Source organism: Oryzias latipes, chromosome 23 (assembly GCF_053564925.1).
Source record: "Oryzias latipes strain Hd-rR chromosome 23, Olatipes_Hd-rR_3.1".
Taxonomy (NCBI): domain Eukaryota; kingdom Metazoa; phylum Chordata; class Actinopteri; order Beloniformes; family Adrianichthyidae; genus Oryzias; species Oryzias latipes.
In genome coordinates, this window is record NC_136259.1 from 4,859,838 (window position 1) to 4,879,712 (window position 19,875).

Consider the following 19,875-nt stretch of genomic DNA (forward strand, 5'->3'; position numbering starts at 1 on the left):
GTGAGAAAAACCAATGTTAGGCTTTTAAACTCTTCTTAAAAGGGGGCAGACATGGAGTTTTGTGTTTTTAAATCCCATAGTTGATCTTTTTTCTTTTGTTTTACTCAACTTCCAACTGCTGCTCAGAAGGTAAAAGCTGTGAGGGTGAAGCACAAAGACTTACCCCAGACGGCCATGAACACGGCGAAGAAAACTGTTGCTCCGTTGTCAAAAAAGTGGGTGACCTGAAACATCAAGACTGAGCGTTAAAGTTCTCCCAAAAATGTAAAAAAAAAGGTCAGTTTTAGATCAAACAGAAAAGCCGAAAGCATTTTAGGGTATTCATCCCAGCCCGGGCATTCTCTGTTTACAATGTTTTTGAATGCAATTTTTTTTACTTGTTTGCATATTAGGAGCCGTGAATCGGCTGAACAAATGAATGTTTGTGTTTGATTTATATTTTTGCTTGTATTCATTTATTTTATTTCTTATCTTTATTTACAAATGCACCGGAAGAGGACCGCACTGCGCTTCATTTCCTTGTATAATATAAAATGACAATGTAGTTAATCAATTTAAACGTTATTTAAGAAAATGGTGAGACATGGACATAGTTTTCACAGAGCAGCTGCTTGGAAGTACCTTAGCATAGATGCAGCTGTCTGACAGTCTCAGGTAGGGACAGTACTGGTCACAGATGGGACACATGATGATTTCAGTGGACTGGCAGATTTCTTTGCTGAAAAACAGAGCAAACTTTTAGCTGAATTTGTGTCAAGTGGAATTTGATGCTCAGAAAGGGATTTTGATCTACTGGTGAAACTAGAACCATGCTGTTTAAAACGAGTCGATGTGTTTACCTGACCTGGCAGTCATCCAGAGTGAAAACCCCGTAAAGGAAAACGCAGAGCCCCACCAGCGCAGCAGGAAACAGCATTCCTGTGTACCAACCCAGCCAAGCAAAGTACAGACCGATCTTTTCCCCAAAATATCTCCTACAGTTACAACACAGGAACATAATACATGTCAGACGAATACACGCTCTATTACCATCTGAACGCCTGTCATTCTTAAAAGGTGGCCTTAAAGCAGAGCCTTGTAGTTCTGGATACAGTGGAGGGATTTAAAAAAAGTGTGCCCAATATAAACTATCAAAATTATGCTTGGGTGCCGTAATGGGGGGTTTAACCCAAATGTCACAATGAAGCTCTGTATGTTTGATGCACAAAAGAAATATCAATAACAAAGGTGACAAAAAATGTAGTAAATCAACACAAGTTGGAAAAATTTGCAAATTAACTAAACTTCTAAGTTTGATAAAAAGGGTCTTTTCAACACAGCAAAGGGAAGAAATAATATGCATAAAATGAGTTTATATATATATAAAATCATTAATGTAAATCCATAATTTGAACAACCTTATTAGCAGCATCCTCATAACATTAGACAGCTAAATATTCTGCATTATTATTATTATGGTCTGATGGAACAACTGTCACAATCAAGTCATATTCTATGGAAGCGATTGTGTAGCATAATTAAAAATAAAAGTCAATACCAGAAATGCTTTTTAATTTTCAAAATGTAACTGCATCAAATGACTCAAAATTAAAATGAATTGAATTGAACTGAACTGTCAAATTAGACATTTCTAAAGGAATTTTGCTACACATTTACCAGAGAACTTTTTGAAAATGAAATGTCAAATACCATTTTCTTTATCATTTTAATTAAGAGACAGAATAAGCAGTGTTGAGGAAGAACATGAAAAAGCATTTTGGCGGATTGCTTTTTCAAAAATGCAGCTTCATTTTGAAAATGAAAAAGCATGTCTGGTATTGACTTTTATTTTTAATTATGCTACACAATCGCTTCCATATTATTCTGAGTCAAGACTCCTAGTTTTTGTCTGTCATATGGAGATTTCTTTTATTTTGAAGTCAGGCTCTTGTTTTATTTCCTCACTGGATCTGCAATAAGAAACTTTCCAAATACTTTTGTTTTTGTTAACATTGCTAGCTTGGGGGATTCTATTTATCGGTGGGAGCAGCCCCCTTTCAGGAAGTAGTGGATGGATTTTCAACACGTGACCGAGCAACTTGACATGCATCAAGAATGAGTTGAATGTCGAGTCCAGTAGCTTTTCAAAATAAAACTTCCCTCAGGATCAGATTAAAAATAAAACTGGAAAAAATGTAGGTCGTGTTCTTTTATTTGGATTTGGGGATCAAGAGTGAATCCGAGGGTTTTTGTTTTGTTTTGGGGTTTTTTTGGGGGAATTTTAGGACAGTTTCATCGCTTTGAACACAGCCATCTACAATACTTAGACCTTAAACGCGCTAAAAATGACGAGCAGGTACCTGATGAGCTCCAGCGGCTGGTACTTGTACCAAACTCCCCACCAGGCCCAACACTCATACAGCAGGTGCCGGTGGTTTTCTGCTCCGTGTGTTCTGATGGAGTTTTTGCTGTGGTAGCTGCCCTGTAGATGAACACACATGTGGTCGGTTCAGCTTTGGTGTATTAATAATGCAACACCCAAACAGAGAAGCAGGTATTTGGGTTCTGAGCAGAGCAGGAGTGGAAAACCATCTGAGGTAGACGAGCCGGTTTACCTCGTGAAGAGGGAAAGCTGCCTCATACGAGTTGTTGTTCAGAAGGCGATTCAGTCCTGCAGTCAGACAGAAAAGAAGAAATGTGACGCTGTGGCTAATATCGGGTTCTTTAGACTCTTTTGACCCTAATCACAAAATTTGGGAACGTTTGGGAAAAAACTCACCCATCTTGTTTTTCCCTTCCTCGTATTTGACCCTCTGCAGAATGTGGTGGATGATGCGACTTCTGGTGGCATTGTTGAAAAAGGTTTCTTTGTTGTGGATGATGAAACTGTAAATAACCACAAATCCCTCTTTAAAAATGCTGTTTTCACAGCAAAGAGACGGGCCGGACACAAACTCACTGATGGATCCTCGATCGACTGAAGGGGGCGGTAAAGCTTTCGTTCTGCTCCAAGTCAGGAAGAGTTTCGCTGTCAAATTTCATTGGTTTGCGTGGGAGCCACCCGCGAAATTTGTTGATGTGCTTCTCCATTCTGCAAGAGAGGTTTCCATGACAGCTGCAGAAGCAGCGTAGCTCCACATCCAATGACATATATGCCCCTCTCTCACCTGCTTAAAAATCGGTGCCGCCGTTGCATAAAATATATCTTCCTCCTAGACGAAGTAATAAACAGGAAGTTAGTGCATAAAAGTAAAAGCTCTTTGTGTCACATAATCCGCAGTGAACCATACTAAAGCAATAGAAGAGCATTATTTTAGATCTTAGTTCCATGGTGGGTAGTGCTCAGTGGTGCATTGGTTGGTGCTCTCGCCTCACAGCGAAAACGTCCCGTATGGGGTGAGATAAGTGTCAAAATGAAATGTATGCACACGGACAAAGTTGTGCACAAGACAGATATGAAGAGAGCATTTACCTTTACGTTAAAAATGTCCCTTTTTTTGACTTTTTATAGAACTTTTTCTTGTATTGAATTAGAAATTTCCCGTTAACCAACAGTCAAAAATACATCACAGGGGTCACAGGGGGCTCAGGGGGCACAGGTATACTGTATTGAGTCATGAAACATTGAACTTTTTAGAATGTTATTGATCCTATGATAGGTAAATTATCTTGTTTCCATTGGTCTGTTTTAAAAACCAAAACAGATCATAATAACAGCGATCTCCGGCCGCATTTTGGTGTTGCCAGGTGACCACAGCTGATCATGTAAACAAAGCACCAGGGGGTCGTCTCAGACCCACAAGTGGTGGAAAATAGTCAAATACCAAAGTTTTATTTGAAATCGGCTAAAAAAGGCATCTTACATTGCTGTCAGTGCGCGTCTTGGGCTGTGTCTAAAATACCTCCCTACTCCCTGTCAACTAAAAAAACTATACAGTGCGGAACTCTCTGGATTTCAAAAGCAATTTAAACTCTATTTCTACTACTTTTTTCTTTAACACAAGTACGTCCAGCATTTTTTACTCCCCCTCCGATGTCCAGACCCCAGCCAAAAGGCTGGGTGGCTTAAAAAGAATAATTCAACAGCCTTCAATTAGCCACCTTTCATTTGTAAATGCAACAATAACTGCCTGATCCTCTGGATGACAACAATACAATGTCCTAGCTAATCATATTCCACGCTCAGATCAGGCTGGGGGGGGGGGGGGGGGGGGGGGGGGTTCTGCTTGAAAAGAGCCTCCAAGCTCTGACAAACTTATTGTCCCAGTTTGTCATCTGAAAAACAAAAATGCCAACATTTTACAACACTGAGTAGACATGGAAAATGATCTTGGAACAAGTCAACCCCTATGACTTTGAGGGAGAAAATATAGTCCTTCAGCTGGACTCAGACTCATTTCATAAACATCTTGTTCTCATTTGCTGATTATAGCCGTTGTCCATCCATTCATTTTCTCTGCCTGCTTATCCTGATCAGGATCCCAGGGGTCTGCTGGAGCCCATCCCAGCTAGTCACAGGCAATTGGGGAGGGGTCACCAGTCCATCACAGGGACACATAGATAGACAAACAACCAAGCGCACACACACATACACACCTAGGAGTCATCGTTTAATTTAACCGCATGTTTCTTGGACTGGGGGAGGAGGATCCACGCAAAGATGGGGAGAACATGCCAACTCCACACAGAATGGCTCCTGCCAAGAACCAGGAACCTTCCTGGTGGGAGGCAATAGTGCTGACCACCAAAACACTGTTCTGCATATGGCAGTTGTGCTTTGGAAAATATGAAAACCCCCCTAAATCGTTACAAAGGAGGGAATATTTGACATGTTTTGGAAATTTATCGTTTCAACTAGAATTCAACAAAAAACAATAATATTTTTAAAAAACAAGTGAAACAACATACGTGTATCTTTCCATTGCTGAAGGTTTTCATTGCTCACATCTCAAGAATGTGATCTGGTATTTGATATGGTCAGAAACCGTTTCAAGAGCTCTGGGGGAAGCATGAAGCCAGTGAGGGTTGGGAAACCAGCATATGTGACTGAGCAGCAGCAGAGGACTGATGATATCTGGCAGGACAGAGCAATAAGGAAAGGCAACGTCTCCCCTGGGGTGAGGAAATAAGGGCAAATACATCCAGGACAGAGAGGTGTGAGGAGGCAGGTCAGTCTGGGGACTGCCTATCAGAACAGGAAGAGGAACGTCCATCACACACAGACACACTGAGGAAGAGGACGAAAACGATCAGATCAGAGGAGGACATATATGTGACCGGGAAGTGGGAAAACAGTTCAGATGAGGCAAAGAATCACAAATATGATTATGAATCCCTGTCGAAAGTACCGGCCCACCCAAAACCGTCTCACTTTCCAATAATACGTTACAATAACTGCAGTGGTACGGCCCTCTGGTGGAGGGGGCTGGCGTCTGGCTCACCACTGAACTGTAGGAATGAGAACCGAGAAGCTGAAAAGAAAAAAAGAAAAGGATGTTCACAACTGAAGCTCCTCAGTCTAGTCCGTCTGGTCTGGTTTCCTTTTACAGACTATAACCCTCCTATGAACAGATTTGGTGGTGTCAGGTTTCAATCCGGCCCTCGCCCCGCAGGAATTAGGGGACCACCACAAGGAAGCAGTGAGGTGAAAGGCTGAGGTTTCCGGGTCGGTACACTCAGAGGACTGATGGATGCTGGACTGTGCTATTACTGCAAGGAACCCGGCGATTGGGCTAGGGACTGCCCATACAGACTTTGACAGTCTTATGCAGGGGTGGCGAACAAGTTTGACACCAAGCGCCGAATTTTTTCACTGTGAGAGTCAAAGAGCCACACCACACATTGACCTGCCAAGACGGACAAACACGCAATTAAAGCCGTGTTATTTTCCGTAACACACTCCTCTCCCTACAACACAACAGCAAGTATTGTACTTGTGTTTATTTCAAGGAAAGTGTCCACCCTCAATACACACATCAAATGCAGCTTAGCCAGAGTTAACACAGCGACTACCCTGGAGGTCAGATACCCCCTCCACACACACAGGCACCTCTCTCTCTTTTTCTCTCTCTCTCTCACTCTTTTCTCTGCCTCTCTCTGACACACACAACTACTCAGTGACGGGCGGTGAGGTTGATGGCTGGTGAGGCACTGACTCCTCTGAAGTCAGATTTACGATGATAAAAACTGAATATTTCACCATTCATCCATAACTGGTAATTCTTTGTATCTCAACATTCCTCTTTTAATGACCCTAACACCAACAAATCCACAAACATCTGGACAGAGCATCCTTCTGGTGTCTGAGTGATTCATATTTACAATAAACACATTAAATACATTACATTTCAGTTGTGTGCAACTTAATGTTAATTCTTCAACGTAGTAAACAAACAAGTGCTAAGTAACCATTAAACTGGCTGCGTTATTCGCACACCCCCCTGTCCACATTAAGAGGCCATTAACTTGAACACAAACACACACAGCCAAACGGCATGCAAGTCACTTCTGCTCATAGCTCCCTGGCTCATGGTTTTACACTTAAGATTTCCCACTTCCCATGAGTCTTAGGGGCTGAAGGCGGGGCTAACCCCCGGGCCAGTTGAAGCCTCTCTGAGCAGCTCCTTTACGTGAGTGTCGGTCAGAACGGACCGATGTCTTGATTTCACGTGTTTCATGGTAACAAACAGCGACTGGCAGACATTGAGGAGAACATCGACAGCAGCTTGAGAGCAGCTCTTTTACACACGGTTCTCCGTTCTCCAAAACGTAACAGGGCCTTCTTTCAGAGAGATTTCAGCTCAATCATCTCCGGTTCTCTCGCTGCCTCGTCAGTGACAAGCAGGGATCTCAGGCAGTCAGTCTCTGCATTAAAGGATCCATGAGAAAAGTGATCTGCGGTCGTTTCCGTCCAGCATTACCGTCACGTTCTGCGCTTTATTCATTTAGATTGCAGCTTTCTGCTGTGAGCTCCTCAAAGAAGGAAAGTGGAATGATTGCCATTTTTAATGTGCGCTTTGGAAAGCTTCAACTTGTTAATAAAGGAGACAATTATAGTCAGATCAGGAAGTGTTTTTAATTTTCCCCGGGACACGTTTTGTGCTTTTCTGCCATGAACTATTTTACTGCTTCCAAAAGCTCATAATAATAAACATCGTGACGCCATTCTGTTCAGTAAAAAAGTAAGAATCTTTCCGTTCTTCCAGAAATGTCCTGTGTTTCTCTTTATACTCTGAATTTCCCCATTTTGACCATGACATATCAACACACACATCAAATGTTTATCTATGTGTTCCGGCATTGGGCGTAACCTGAGCAAAGGATTGGCGGTCACATATGTGTCGGGAGCAACATCAAACACACACACTGCCAAATTAATTTTATCATTATTTATTATTTATTTTTAATACCCTCTGATGGTTTGAGTGTGGTTTAAGAGGGAGAAAATTATGAAATGAGGCAGAGTATATAGAAAGTATGATGAGACGCAAAGAGCCGCACGCTCATTGGCCAAGAGCCGTATGCGGCTCGAGAGCCGCGTGTTCACCACCCCTGGTCTTATGGATGGCATGGGTCCAGAGGTGGACCCCTAGGGGCAGACGGCTAGAGAGGGTGTGGACATGGGCTAGCTGACCAAAAGCCTACAGTGAACTGGGAATCCCGGGAGGCATGGAACCCCTGGAACCCTCAAGAACAATGACACACCCCACATAGTGACCCTGACAGTCAAAGCATGGCAGAACCTATGCTGTCAGTATAGGTCATGGATGTGAAACTACCATTCTTAGTGGACACTGGTGCCAACTGCTCTACCTTAAACTCAGTACTGACCTAACATCTGTCCACTGAACACACATCCATCATTGGGTTCTAAGGGGAGACTCAGACTCTACCATACACCAAGCCCTTACGCACTAAGGTCAGCAAACAGCCAAGCTACTCCAGAAAATGGCATATATAGTCATTGGACATCCCTTACGAGTACTGACCACATATAGAGTGGTGGCTTATGTGAACTCTTCGGCCTTTATGCTTTCTCCACTCAGACAACAGAGACTGAGCAACATCTTAGAAGCAGCCACCATCACATTCATGCACAAAAGGGTAAACATGGCAGACCGAATGACCACAGGAATGTGCTAAAAATCAAAGGTGATAGAGCCTTTGCAGCAGTGGCTCCATCCCTCTGGAACTCCTTCCCTCTCAGCCTCAGATCTGCAGACTCAGTGTTTTCTTTTAGAAACAGTGATGAAAGTCAGGCATGGAAAAAATCCCTGAACTTTTCTTTGAGCGATATGGCGGGCACAGAGCGAAATTTTGGAAAAATACGTGGTCTTAGATGCATTCTGGTGCATTCTGGCAGCTAGCTAGAAACTAAGACTAATTAGAGCATCATGATTTGTCATTCAAACCCCTAGTTTGACTCTCCATTAAGGACTTGCTGGTCCTAAAAAAGAATTTGGAAAATTGCTCAAAGTAACACAATCCTACAATCTACGCTTTTCCTTAAAGCTGGAAAACATACAATTGCTAAAATATAGTAACATCAAAGCCCCAAATGGCAAAAAGAACACCAGTAACTATGATATTCTATGAAAATACCTCAGTTATTTATACATTATTTCTGCTTTAGAAATGACTGATGTACAACATCCACTTGCACTGTTTTCTCAAACTATAATTACATCAAAATATGGGATCTGCTTTAAACTATAATTCTATAACATAATACATCAATTCTTTAACACCAATACTAAGTAATCTGGGAAATATCAAAACAAACATACAAACTAAGCTAAACATTGTAAACATTATTTTTTAAGGGAGTGCGGGTCCAAACCATCAAATACTTATAATTAATGTCAACTATACTGAACTAAATCATGGTAATTAGGAAATACAAATAAATTAGATAGAGAAATGTATTCAAAATAAAAACTGAAACTCAAAACTAAAATTGAAATTATTTCAAAATGTGGTTTTGAGATTATTTTACACAAAAAAGTATTTGACCTACACTACCTTAAAAATCTTTTTTTTTTCCAGCCAAGACCACTTCAATTTGTTTTTTATCGTCTTCTCACAACTGAGGTCGTGACCACGCTCAATAATGACGATGCATACCATTATTTTAACACAAATTTGATCGCAAACTCTTCAGATGTGTTTGTGAAAGTTTAGCGTGGGTCCGCCAGTTTTGGTCTCTAGGGAAGCAAGTCACGCTGACCACGTGGGGCAGACAGAGCCAATCAGACCCGTCGACGCATCCGAAAGCAACTAAAACGTCCCGTCATTGGTCAATTAGGCCGGGAAGACGAGAGATGGCCACGACCATAGAGGAAGCGATCTGCGGAGAAATATAGAAAATAAAGCTAAAATTAGCTGATTTCAGACCATTTTTTAATCCGGAAAGCGATTTGTCCGTAGAGATCAGGTCTTTATTTCCCGGAAAGTACGTTCGGTTTGCTCAAAAACCCGGATTTCCGGGAATTCCCGGAAGACTTTCATCACTGTAGAAAGCAGCTAAAAACCTATCTTTTCAAATGGCTTTTTCTTAATTCTTTTTTACATATTGTGTTTTACCGTGTTTTAATGTGAAGCACTTTGTGAGTTTTATCTTGAAAAGTGCTATACAAATACATTTTATTATTATTATTATTATAACGTGTAAAAACAGGTAAGGATCAGTTCAGATTTGTAGTCCACCCCTCTGGAGGGAGCCAGAGAGTTGTACACAGATGATTGTTGTTTCAGGCGTGACAAAGGTGGATTAAGATCAGCATCTGCAGTAGTGGAAGATGAGAATGGTCAGTAGGTGGTCAGAAAGGCAGAAAGACTAACAAGTCCCCAATCAGCTCAAAGAGCAGAAGTTGTTGCAGTTACTGAGGCTCTGAAACTAGAAGCAGGACAGAAAGTAAATGTGTACACAGACTCAGCTTACGCAGTAAAAAATAAAACAAAACATAAAACAAAAAGGACATTACAGCAGTAACACTAGAACAGCTCGAGGAAATCGAGCAGCAGATCAATAGGTGTGCAGGATACCTTGTTTCTTGTTTATTTGCTAAATTGCTTCAGTTTTAATCTTTCAGTAACTCCTGCAGCCAGTATTCTAGCAGAAACAGCCTTCTTTTTCAGCATTTTTACTCCTCCTTTCTGCTGTTTGCTTTGGGGGTTACCACAGTGAATCATCTATCCAATCTTCTCCCCTGCCTCATCCTCGCTTACACTAACAGCCCTCGCGAGACCTCCACCTCTCTAGATGTTCCTCCACCTTCTCCATGCTCTTACTATAGATCACAATGTCATCTGCAAACATCATGTTCCAAAGAGAATCCTGTCCAACCTTATCTATCAGTCTGTTCATCGCCATGGAAACAAGAAGATAATCCTTGAACTCCTCTGTCACACCTACAGAACATCTCACCACTGTCTTCCAGCTTTCATCCATGTCCTGAACAACTCCAGCATTTTTCTCTTCACATAGGATGAGTCATGCCTCTGCGAAGTCCTTTCATTTCTAATAATGTCCATACTGCAGGCTAAAGCCTCAGATCAGCTGATCTTCTCCTCCTTGAGACAATGAGGTGCAGGAGGGAGCTCAAAGGAGGATGTGTGTTTTTCCCATTTTTGAGCTAAAGTTGTAGAATGTGACATAAATGAATGTTCATCTTCTTCACTGTCATGTTTAAACCACTTCTCAGAAGTCATTTCTACAGTGACAATCCTTTCGTAGACTCTGTTCTGCTGCTGTTTGTAGTGTTTGAAAAGTTTTGGGTGTTTTGTTAAATCGTGGTTCACAAAAGTTGAGTTCTGCTCAAAAACTTGAGGCGAAAATACTTGAAACAAAATTTACCCTGATGCACCAAGAGAGGACATGAAAAGAAAAGGACAGCGAATATTCAATAAGTCAGAAAAGCTGAGTCAAACCTTCAAAAAGAGGAAAGGGATCATTCTAAACCACCATTGTCTTTTGTTTGGGCTACAACACAAACAGTAGGGTTTTCTGTTACCGGTGCCCACTTATGGAATAATCCTCCAGAGCTGTGCATGATATCAGATCATGCACATCACTGAGTATCATGATATCACTGTTTTAAACGTCAACCAAAGATTTACCTTTTTAGAAAAGCTTTTAAAACTTGGTAGTTGGCAGCAAATGATATGACAGTGGTGAGATGTGCTGTAGGTCAGACAGAGGAGTTCAAGGTGGAGGTGGGACTACAGTGATCCCTTGCTATAACACGGTTTACTTTTCACGGTTTCGCTACTTCACGGATTTGCATCGTGCATTGTGTTCTGCATTCTGATTGGCTAAAAAGTCACTAAGCTTCTTCTCTACCTGTGCGTCAATAACGTTGCAGTTTAATATGTACACGTACGTAAAACAGCTTGCCAAATTTACATTATGTACGTGCAAATTCTCTTGATGTTGGCATGTCGGTGTATAAGGATGTTTTTGATGTTTTTGGGAAGAAGAAAAAAGAGCGACACCAACTATGATCACTATGTTCTTCTTCCCCCGAACAAACACACCTGCAGCTGCACCGCGGGCTGCAAAAGAAGAAAACACTGCAGAGTAAAGTCAGGATGCAGCGGCTTAGTCTGGACTTAGAGCAGTTAAATACACCTATTTGTCCCACTGTACTTTTTTTAATCATTATTTTATAATGACAATTCTTTGGGTCTTGGTGGGCGGGGCTAATCTCCGCGATTTGAAGCCTTCTGTTCACATTGATGATTAAAATTATTATTTGACAGTACAGAACAGAAGTTATTTGTAGAAAAAAACGTTTCTAAGGTACTTTTATTGGTGAAACAAATGCTTGAGCCTGTAAAATGGTTTGTTCTGTCTTTTCAATGTATAATAGAGTATTTAAATGTATAATAATTGTTAAAAGATATAGAGGTTTCTACTTCACGGTTTTTGCCTATCACGGGTTCTTTCTGGAACGTAACCCCCGCGAAAAACAAGGGTTTACTGTACACCAAGGATCAGCTTTGAGTCCTTTTTTGTTTGCTATGCTGATGGACAGGCTGACAGACGAGGTAAGACAGGAATCTCCCTGGACAATGATGTTTGCAGATGACATTGTAATTTGCAGTGAGAGTAGAGAGCAGGTGGAGGAACAGCTAGAGAGGTGGAGGTTTTCTCTGGAAAGAAGAGGCATGAAGGTCAGTCGTAGTAAGACAGAATACATGTGTCTGAACGAGAGGGATCAAGGTAGAAGCATTAGGTTACAGTGGGCTGAGGTGAAGAAGGTGCAGGAGTTTAAGTACTTGGGGTCAACAGTTCAGTGTGATGGGGATTGTGGAAAAGAGGTGAAGAGGCGAGTGCAGGCAGGTTGGAGCGGGTGGAGGAAAGTGTCAGGAGTATTGTGTGACAGAAGAGTGTCAGCAAGACTCAAAGGAAAGGTGTACAAGACAGTGGTGAGACCAGCTCTGCTCTATGGGTTAGAGGCGGTAGCAGTGAGACAGAGACAAGAGGCTGAGATGGAGGTAGCGGAGATGAAGATGTTGAGGTTCTCCTTAGGAGTGACCAGGTTAGACAGGATAAGGAACGAGTACATCAGAGGGACGGCTCATGTTGCCTGTGTTAGCGACAAAGTCAGAGAAGCCAGACTGAGATGGTTTGGACATGTTCAGAGGAGGGATAGTGGATATATTGGTAGAAGGATGTTGGAGATGGAGCTGCCTGGCAGGAAGGCAAGAGGACGGCCAAAGAGGAGATATATGGATGTCTTAACAGAGGACATGAAGTTGGCTAATGTTAGGGTAGAAGATGTCCATGATAGAGTGAGGTGGAAAAGGATGATTCGCTGTGGCGACCCCTGATGGAAAAAGCCGAAAGAGAAAGAAGAAGTTGGCAGCAAATCATTTTTTTTAACTTTTTTTGTTTCATTTTTTTATCTGTCTCTTTGTAATTTAACCCCCCCCCCAAATTTACTCTAAATTTCTATTTTTTATTTCTTTTCTTAATGTGAATCACTGTTAATGATGATGATGATGTTAGAAAGAGTTTTTTAGAAAGAAAAAAACGTTTTCGCCTTACAAAATGCAGCCAGTGAAAAAGCTGCTGCTGCACTTCTGATGATGATGATGATTATAGGATGCATTCTTACACTCAAAAAAACAACTCAATGGATGAACTCAATTTAATTGTGGCCAGGATTTCCATCCAATAAATATGAGTAGCCCCACCTCAAAGAAAATTCTTCCATGTAATTAAATATAATTGAGTTAGTCGAACTCAATTTTATCAAGGGAGGCAAGGCAAAAAGAAAATCCTCAGAGATCGGTCTTTAAGCAGTCTTGAACTTAGAAGCTCTGCATGCCAATACCACTGACTAAGCCACTGAGCTAACACTTTTGTGGCAACTTACAGCTGCCAGTATTAACACAGAGAATAATTTTTTCTATAAATGAGGTTCGTCGTGTATCGTCTTATTGGGAGAAGCCGAGTTGAAACAATTCCAAGCCACAGTACGTTTTTTACGTGAAAAAACACGAACGAAGGTTTTCTCTCTTCGAAAAGTCGAAGGATTTGACGGACCAAAAGTCATAGCAGGCATTAGACGAAATAGCTGAACATTTTAATAGTTGAATGGTTAAAATAGGTGAAAAACTGTAGCCGTAAAACGGCAGAAGATACTTTAAAAAGAATAAATAAAGAGAAACAGGAAAACAGCATTCAACATGGGCACGGCATGCCCCTTACTTGAACTCATTTATTTTGGATTACCGGAGTTTATAGGTGAAACTATTAAAACATTTTGTGTTAGGTCAATTAAATGTAGATACATTATTTTAAAATAAATATATTTAGATAAAACAAACAGAATTTAAATGTGTTACATGAAAGAGGGGCTTGAATCATTTTTGTGTGTTTGTGTACCTTTGGACTCAAGTTATCTGTTCTGGCTAGCATGCATGCAGTGCAGACATGGAAGACCACAGCCTCACAGAGGCCTCTTCTCACCTGAAAGGCATGCGTATGTTCATGAGCTCTGCGTAGCGACAAAGCACGTCCCACGGTGCGTGCAGCTTCAAGAAGATCATGTCGCTGTTTGTTAGTGAGGCCTGCAAAGACACAAAAGCAGAGGTAGTGTCCACAAACGACATCCAGGGTTGTTCACACATGTGTGCTTCTCTACATCGTCTAAAGTTTCCCACTGCCTTTGTTGTGCTTCTTAACGCAGAACCGATCATTTTGCCACTGATCTCCTAATAGACCCACTCCAATGTGGTGTGGTTTGTCAGCTTGTATTTGGTTCTTTTAAAGTGTTCTTTTGGGATTTTTCTGATGATGGAGGACAGATTAAAGTTACATTTTTGAGTATTTTTTTATTCAAATCATTGTGAATCAGGAGCAGACGAAAAAATATATTATTGACATAGAAAACATGCCAGGAAGGCTATTAGCTCCCTGCTCTGCTCCATTCTGATGCATCCACTTGCAGACAAACAGATCCATGAACGTCTTTGTTTTCCTCGTCTGAGCTGGAATCTGGATCAAAGCCGGATAGCTCTGATATTGCTCGACATTTTTGTTCCACCGGTAATGTTAGGTTGGGGTTGTGAGGGGGCTGTGAGCGAGTGGGAGAGCATGTAAACAAAAGGATGATGGGAAATGACAGCAGGGTGACTCCCTGCCAATGTACCCGCCTACAATTTAGAGGTAAATTTCAAATGAACTCCTGCTGCTCTGCAGAAACTTTTTGCAAGAAAACGACACAAGTTTTTTCATTTTGTTTGAAAAGCGGTAAAATCATAATTAAAAGACATCCAGGAACGCTTTATAATATTTCAAAAGATGATTGGAGTAGGACTTGAAGCCCTTGTTTTGAAATGACACATTTCTAAGCTTACAGTTGGAAGAACAAAAGCAACAATAAAGGTTCTCCACCTCTTTCTCCATCAGCAAGCCCTCTGCACGGATGTTCCTCTCAAAAATCTCCCTCTTCTCCGATTGTGAGCTGGACTTCCTATAAACCAGGACGTAGTCTATGCGGCTCTTTCCATCACTGAAGAACAGGCCGCTTGCTTTGTTCTTGCTCTGCGTGGAACATCATGGAGACATAAATGTAAAACACATAAAAAACTATGATTGGGGTTGTACCCGAATTCCCACCCTAACCCCTAAAAGACTACACAGTACTATACTTTATAGTCTTACTAGACTATACTTTTTTTAACAGCAAATACGACACCACTGATTTCCCAAAGTAAAAACCCAATAAATACGAACATTTTACTAAGACTATTTATGAATGCACTATGTTCTGGTGAGGAAAACAAATGTAAATTCATTTCTTCAAATGCAAAGCATTGTGGTCAGTATTCTTCAATCAAATAAGCATCAATGCCATCTGGTTCTTGGTAGAGACTTCTGACTTCTTGGTAATTTCCAGGTCAACGGATTTTGGAATTGTAGATCGATCAGACAGCTCTACTAAACGATGAATATCCTACACGGAGCACTAATTAGTGAAAGAATTCGGACATAACCTTCATATTTCAGACCAAACATTTGCATTAGAATAACCGCTGACCTCAGCGATGCACACATTAGATTTGGTGTTGTCTTCTAGGATGGTGCTGTTGGTTCCAGGGTTCTGCAGGGTGAAGTCCTCATCCCTGGACCCACTGCTGATGCCCACACACCTTTCTGTCTCAAGCAGCACATTGACATCCTTCACTGCTGAGCAGAAGATTCAACATGAAGGCAAACACATTCCAGCTCAGTTGCCAGCCTTTCTCTGTCCTTCTGAGGACTTTAGTGATTTAAAAAAGGGGGAGCTTGCCTTGTAAGGCACTATCCTAACTCTTTTAAGGTCATGTAAGTTACAGAACTTGAGTCAGACTTAAAAATCATACTTAAATCTCAGGGTTTTGACAAAAGTTGTTCCTCATAGCTCAACTTCATGTTCGCTGTTCTCGATTCAGTTTCTATAAATAAAGAAAAGGAAGTTTTTAGTATCAAGTGCATGTCCAAGTTTGTGACACCAAGTCATTCTGATTCCAAGAGAAAATTGGTCCAATTTACAAGCGTTTACATCCAAGCCGTCATGAAGTGACAGCGGGCAGAAACCTGTCATGATGTGGTTCAGACTAGAGTCATAGTCACATCCCCCTATTGTGTAGGACCCATGCAGGGAGGTTGGCCTGTATTGACCTTCATGGTTCTGGCTCATGGAGGGTCGTAGAGAGGCGCGACTGCACCTGTGTCTCGCTGTTCCATTGAAGCTCGTAGGACCACCTCAAGAGATGGCATAAAAATAAAACGTACCATTGTTGTGTGTCTGGTAAGTGTATCATGAAGTATTTGTAAGGATTAAGTAAGTTGCAGTCACTTATCTTGTACGGGTGACGCTGTTGTAGGGTGACACTGTTGTACGGTGACGCTGTTATAGGGTAACGCTGTTGTACGGTGACACTGTTATAGGGTGACGCTGTTGTACGGTGATGCAGTTTAACGGTGGCGCTGTTGTAGGGTGACGCTGTTGTACGGTGACGCTGTTATAATGTGTCGTGTTGTACGGTGACGCTGTTGTACGGTGACACTGTTATAGGGTGACGCTGTTGTACGGTGATGCAGTTTAACGGTGGCGCTGTTGTAGGGTGACGCTGTTGTAGGGTGACGCTGTTGTACGGTGACACTGTTATAATGTGACGCTGTTGTACGATGACACTGTTTTACGGTGACGCTGTCGTACGGTGACGCTGTTGTATGGTGACGCTGTTTTACAGTGACGCTGTTGTATGGTGACACTGTTGTATGGTGACGCTGTTGTACGATACCCTTCCACCACTCTAGGTGGACATACTAGACCTCTACTGACCGCGCCCAATGCTGCACGCACGGAGTTTGCACGTGATAGATAAGTGCAGGATGCCTGCAGACGAGCGTTTTCACAGCCCTCAGCAATGTGGGTTCAAGCGACCATTCCCAACGAAAAGTCTATGTAAATGCTGGAAACACATAATACAGGCTTCCGCATTCAAAACTCTTGTGTTGACATGTAGCTATACAAGTTTCTACAACTATTTTCTGGCTCTATGTACAAAACATGCGGCCATTGAACTCATGTTGACACCTAAACCAGTTTAACGTTAACCAATCAGGGACTATGATTTGGTAGTGACGTATAAATCACTCCCCTCACCCCCTTAATTCCTAGAAGTACAAACCATTTGAAAGGAGAAGAAATTAAGAATTGTGGGTTGTGTCTGGCTGGAATTCTATGACAGTCTTTTTATACTTCAGAATAGATCTGTAAAAGAAAAAGCAATATTCACCAGATTTCACATCAAGCCTATTCCAACTGTAGGTGGTGGGCACGCACTAATAAAAAGTAGAAAAAAGAAGAAGCAGAAGCCCCTCCCGGCTCATCCAGTGTGAACACCATGAGCTAAACCAGGGGTCGGCAACCTGCGGCTCTTTCATCCTTGTGCTGCGGTTCTCTGTGTTTTTGTGAAATAACTATCATGTTCTAAGATTGTCGTGGCACCTTTAACACCGTCAGGTAGAGCGAGCAGGCAGAATGTGCGGAGGGGGCGTGTCTGCCGTTGTGGACGCAACCAGAGTCTGTTATGGGATGGAAGGATCTTCTAAAAAAGACATTCAGTGGGGATCTCTTGAGGGGCTCTTGGGGCGCCCCAAAAATAGTTTTTTCTCCAAGACTAAAACCACCCATTTCTGCATAAATTTGATTACATTTGCGTTAGGGCGCCCCGACTATCGTGTCAACTCGCTACTATGATGACCGTATGTTGCTCTGTCTATGTAGAACACTCTGGAGGGAGGATGGGGGTGGGGGGGGGGTTGCACGTGGGGGAAAACAACAAACAGGTAGAGAGGCGGGGGCGGGGCTTAGACTCACCGCTTATGATTCCAGACCAGCAACAAACTAACAGCTGCTTCTTTTTAAAAATTAGTTGTCAATATAATTTATTGGGTTTACTGGATTTAAAGAAGAAAAAATCAAAGGGACTTTGTTTCCATCATCTCACTTATCTTAACTCTGGGTGTTTGACAGACAGAAAAGTCTATTCAAGGTTGTAAAGAATACAGAATTAAATAAAGAATTAAATAAATATCTTGACAGCATCATCGCCAAATGAACTATCGCGATATGTCGGCGAAATGATTTTTTCTAACGCCTCTAGTGTTGCGGCTCCCTTTGCTTTCACTTCTGAGGGTAACTGATCCAAATGGATCTTTGAGTGGTAAAGGTTGCCGACCCCTGAGCTAAACGCATGTAGAATGCGTGTTTCTGAATGCGCATCACATTACAGGTGTGTCCGTGGCTTAACAGTGACAGCCTCGCAGGATTTGAGGCGTTTCACCTGCTTCTCCTCTTCTTCATACTTGCATACTGTACAAGAGTTGATTAATATCTGTCACCCACTGCATGAATTCAGAACAAACATGCGTAAACATTTTTGTTCGACAGTAGGGGTGGGCATATGGATCAGAGTATCGATAGTATTTATACCAAGGTGTAGTATTAATAATAGTGTGATGAAATTGACACTTTCATTGCAATTTTTCGATAAAAAACGCCCAATTTTGGCAAAAACCCGCCTGATTTGAGCAGAAAACTGCCCGATCTGGCAACGCTGTCTGTCTAAACAGCTCAAAATTGTGTATTTTCAAAATTGTTCTATAATCACAACATTTGAGGAAGAAGTATTGGTGTCGGTGTTGATATCAGCAAATACTTGCCCAGTATTTTTTTGGTATCTGACCCAAATTCCCAGTATCACCCGTCCCAAGTCTATAAGCTCACTGAGCGGTCTAGACCCTTCATTATATGCGGACCACTTGCTCACTAATATAGGTTTGACCATTTTTGGCCTGTAATTACATTTCAGAGTTCATTTTAAGATTTTTAAACCTTTAAACAATCTTGCACCGCTGTACCTCTCTGGGCTGGAGTTGTGACTAAGGCTTAAGTTTATGACAGCTGACTCTGTTACTGATTTGATTTGATTTGAGGGGAACTTTGTTACGGCTCAGCAACCAATCGATCCAAACAATGACCTTTAGAGATAAACTGAGAGTAATGGGAATTATCCATTAATTTCAGCGCAAATGTTCAATCTGTGTTTTCAGATTGGAGCGCTGTAAGTCTCTCTTAAATTTTTTTACAAGTCTTACAATTTTTCAACATTTGGGATTACGACCTGTGAGCTGCTGCAGCCCAGTGACAAAACTCGATCATGAACAGTGATAAACGTGGATACATTTTTTTATAATCTCGAAAAACTACATATTTAAGGTATTTTTTTCCCCCCATTTTAAATCAGTTCATGAGATTCTTGTAAAGCTGTCCTCCTTTGCCTCATTTAATGAGGCAATAGAGGACAGGAACGTCAGCTGTGTGTCTCACCCATAGCAGGCCCGTCGTCCTGGATGCTGGAGTCCAGGCCGGAGGCAGACGACTCCTCCATGATCTCTTCTCCTCCACAGTAGGAGACGGTAAGAGGCCTGTCTGCTGCCTGGTGGCTGCAGGCAGAGGACTGCAGCAGGACTTGGCAAGGATGGGAGCTCCGCCTCTGGGGCTCAGATCCATGTAGAGACAAACTCACATCTGTTCAACACAAAATGACACCAGAAGAAGCTGTTTCTCCCTGGATCAGGATTTAAAGTCACATATGTCACTGAAAATGAACATTTGTGGAAACAATTTTTTTTACAGTCCTTTTATATGTAACTCAGTGACTGTACAAGAGAACTGGACTGAGTGACCCCTCCCCCCTGGCGTTCCAAACAGGAAGTTTGGACCAAAATCCCATAGACGTCTATAGAGAATTAAACAGCTATTACTCAGTCATTCTATTGGTCAGAATAACCCTTCTTACTCTTATTTTACAAGTAATAAACTGGCCAAT

The 19,875-nt window shown here is 41.8% G+C and overlaps 1 protein-coding gene across 7 annotated transcripts in view; it reads right to left on the reverse strand.

The window, feature by feature from the left end:
• LOC101168426 (anoctamin-4-like) overlaps positions 1 to 19,875 on the reverse strand; it is a 144,186-nt gene that overhangs the window by 69,735 nt on the left and 54,576 nt on the right. For 3 of the 7 annotated variants that reach the window (XM_078941689.1, XM_078941686.1, XM_078941690.1), the window contains 12 exons: positions 19,374 to 19,574; positions 15,531 to 15,679; positions 14,885 to 15,034; positions 13,958 to 14,058; positions 3,147 to 3,191; positions 2,939 to 3,070; positions 2,759 to 2,865; positions 2,595 to 2,650; positions 2,340 to 2,461; positions 840 to 974; positions 622 to 718; positions 164 to 224 (listed from right to left, as the gene is read on the reverse strand). In XM_078941689.1, the coding sequence (XP_078797815.1) occupies positions 164 to 224; positions 622 to 718; positions 840 to 974; positions 2,340 to 2,461; positions 2,595 to 2,650; positions 2,759 to 2,865; positions 2,939 to 3,070; positions 3,147 to 3,191; positions 13,958 to 14,058; positions 14,885 to 15,034; positions 15,531 to 15,679; positions 19,374 to 19,574 (1,356 nt within the window). The remainder of the gene's footprint in view (positions 1 to 163; positions 225 to 621; positions 719 to 839; positions 975 to 2,339; positions 2,462 to 2,594; positions 2,651 to 2,758; positions 2,866 to 2,938; positions 3,071 to 3,146; positions 3,192 to 13,957; positions 14,059 to 14,884; positions 15,035 to 15,530; positions 15,680 to 19,373; positions 19,575 to 19,875) is intronic. The other 4 variants (XM_078941687.1, XM_078941692.1, XM_078941691.1 and 1 more) reach the window with 2 other exon arrangements.